The sequence below is a fragment of the Odontomachus brunneus genome, unplaced genomic scaffold (assembly GCF_010583005.1).
Source record: "Odontomachus brunneus isolate Ranch 3 - 2012 unplaced genomic scaffold, Obru_v1 Obru_scaffold_011, whole genome shotgun sequence".
In the NCBI taxonomy this organism is placed as follows: domain Eukaryota; kingdom Metazoa; phylum Arthropoda; class Insecta; order Hymenoptera; family Formicidae; genus Odontomachus; species Odontomachus brunneus.
In genome coordinates, this window is record NW_022639461.1 from 3,365,475 (window position 1) to 3,368,615 (window position 3,141).

Consider the following 3,141-nt stretch of genomic DNA (forward strand, 5'->3'; position numbering starts at 1 on the left):
TCGTGGGGGGGGGGGGGGGGAAACGACGCGATTTAACGACGGAGATAAAGGAACGCATGACTATGGTATAATTACGTTGTAGGGGATCGGCGGTCCGAGGCCCTCCTGCGAGGATCCGCTGGTGGACACGGCGGGCTCGGGATTGCTGCTCAGCAGAGTGGTATTGTCCTGTTGATTGCCGCCGGCGCGCTTCAGGCAGTTGCCCATGTTTGCTGCTCGAAATCGTCGGCGGCGAGCTGTCAGCTTCGTTCACGCGGCCCACCGCCGCGTCGCATTCGCCTCTTCGTCTCGATGGCCCCCGCGCGCGGATCACAGAAGTCCGTGCGGCAACGGCAACGGTACGACGACGTACGACGTCCGCTCTTCGATCGCGCTTCTGGCGCCCATTTTCTACTTGCAGCGTCGCATCGCTACGCGTCCTCTCGCCACGAATCAAGGATACGGCTGGGTGACACGATCCTGATTATCAGCCGTCCGATGCAGCCGTCACATACCCCCACGATTACCTGGCTACACCGTCGTGGCCGAGTCACTACCGTCACTACACAGCTGAGCGCTGCTACGGCGCGAGTACCGCAGGTGACGCGACGCGCATCAATGGCGGCGCGTGAGTCGTCGTATTTTGTAGCACGGCGACTTCCTCGACGTTAAGCAAGCTCCCGCGGAGAGATCAGGTAACCTTGACTCACGCGCGCGCGCGCGCACGTTTTTGTCTCTATCTCTGTTGAGATGCTGCGTTTTCAAGAAAAAGACGAAAGATTCTGTGGCCTGCTGATAGTTGCACTCGATAGCTGCGACTGAAAGCAAAGAAATCAGCTAATAAGCGCGCGATCGGAACGCCAGAGATGCACAAATAAGTCTATCGTTCGGAAAACTTACATTTTCTCGTGTTGTGTCACTCTCGTGGTCGTGCGGAAAGTCGATTTCCGCGGAGTTATTCGCACGAAGACGCGCAACAGCGAATGATCATGTTGAACTCCCGCGTTCCCAGGAGGTCTTTCATTGGTCGATAGGCTCGTCCTTTAAACTTTGATGTATAGTGCGCATCTGCGGAAGGTTTCACCGCAAGTTTCTACAATGTGCCAGAACGCAAAAGCGTGTCATCAGTGGTGAAGAGGCACTTTCATGTTCGCTCGACGTTATCTGGACGGATAGTAACGTCGCGTGCGTCACAGCGGAGCTCCGCCGTGATTGATCAAAATGCATCGTCCCGATCCACTGTGACCAATGGCTGATTCGGCCGAAATCACGACTGTGACGAATAAACAAGAGCGATAAGGCCCGTTTGAAAAAAAGCGAGCGAAAGTTCCTTTGAGTTGCATTTCAAAACGTCCTTTTCAAGGACTGGAATTTTACTGGAAATCGTACAACGTAAAATACAGATTTTCAATAAGATTCTTCTCGGAAAGGACGTCTTATAGATTGCAACCTTGACTGACGCAGGAAATAAAAACGCGTTATTATGTCGCGGAAGGAGTTACGGGATTCAGAAAATAGTCTTTGTTTTCAATCATATCTTCTGCGTATCATGCACTTAAATGACAGATGGAGGTTAAGTACGAGAAAGGAAAACAGAAATGAAGGTTAAGTACGCGAGACAGAAAAACAGAAAAAGCAGTCGAACGAAAAGTTTCGTTAACGTGAAAGTGGTCCCGATTCTCACAGATGAAACTTTCACGACGAGGGGCGCTATCTCTAAAAATATTTATCTACAAATATAGATAACGTGATTTTATCTACCCTAGCGAAGATTAAGGTCAAACTTGTGTAAACTCGAACCTTATTAATACAAAGATATGGAATGTAAACATTGAACAAAAATAAAAAATCTCACTATTTGATATCCTAAACTGCCTAATGATAAGATTTCACACATTTAAGAAATTATCGACAATTTTAAAGCAAAAATCTGTTAGAAAATAAATATACGCGATAGCCTAATTGAAATTCTAACAATCAAGACGCAATACGAAATTTATTTTATAAGATCATCATCGCGACAGGTATCGTATTTTTGAGGCATTTCAGGCACTAAGTTCAATCTTTCTATATCAAGTTCCATTTTTTTATGAGTATCTCGTATAAAATTCAGTTTGAGAATCAGAAAAGCATACATAAACTAAGTTTGTTTTGCGCGCTTTTGTGCTGAGAGCACATCTTTCTATCTTTCTTCGACATGTAACGGAGAGAAGCCTGAGAACCACCAGCCTGATTTTAGGTCCTTATAAGATAGAGGCCCATATTCTGAATCCTCTTTTATCGATAAAAGTACCTTAAATGTAACTCTCAGCCAATTAGGTGGTTTCTAAGCCTCTTTTAGAGGCACTTTTATAGATAAAAGAGTATTCAGAATATAGACCAGAGTCTAGCCGCGTGCGTGTTCCTTCTTATTGGTCGAATCTAGAGACCCTAAAACAGAGACTGGCCAACAGAACAGTTTGTCAAAATGATGGATATACAGCACCGTTTTGCAATAATTGGTTAGGCGACAGTTTCCCGAAAAGTGGAGGGGATAATGTTGGTACTAAGAGAAATTTCTACACAATATAATTTAAAGATCTGTTTTTTGTAACTGCACTGCTGAACTAATGCAAAAGATTAGAGTGAAAAAACGTGTACTGCTAAATTAATTTAGCAGTGCAGTTACAAAGAACAGAATCTTTAAATTATATCATGTAGAGATTTTCCTTAGCACTAACGTTATCCTCTCCACTTTTCGGTAAACTGTCGCCTAACCCAATAATTCATATGCAAAAGGTTATATAAAGGTATTTCCTAGAGATTCCGTACATTGGGCTTTATGGCACAGAGTGTACTGCGTGATAATTGGACTCCAACAATAAAAGATGATGTTTATTGATGTTCATTTATGTTCAATTATTTTACTTTATTCTATCTATTCTATAAATTATAATATATATGTTTTTTTTCCTTTTATCTCTCTATGTGAAGCATAGGACGTCTACAAGTCTCCTCCATCTAATGCATACAGAATGCGGTAATGCTTGCCGCGCGGTGGAAGTTCGCACGACAGCCAATCAATATGCTGCTTTCCGTAATAACCTTCTAGCTCTTACGGAAAAACAACATATTGATTGGCTATCGCGCGAACTTCCGCCGCGCAGCAAGCATTACCACGTC

General features: G+C 44.1%; 1 protein-coding gene across 1 annotated transcript in view; it reads right to left on the reverse strand.

The window, feature by feature from the left end:
* The window catches only part of LOC116840736 (RING finger protein 11), a 2,739-nt gene extending 1,621 nt beyond the window's left edge, over positions 1 to 1,118 (reverse strand). The window contains exons 1-2 of the mRNA XM_032807849.1: positions 880 to 1,118; positions 76 to 797 (exon numbers count right to left, since the gene is read on the reverse strand). Of these exons, the coding sequence (XP_032663740.1) occupies positions 76 to 207 (132 nt within the window). The 5' untranslated portion in view covers positions 208 to 797; positions 880 to 1,118. The remainder of the gene's footprint in view (positions 1 to 75; positions 798 to 879) is intronic.
* Between the last annotated feature and the right edge of the window lie 2,023 nt (positions 1,119 to 3,141).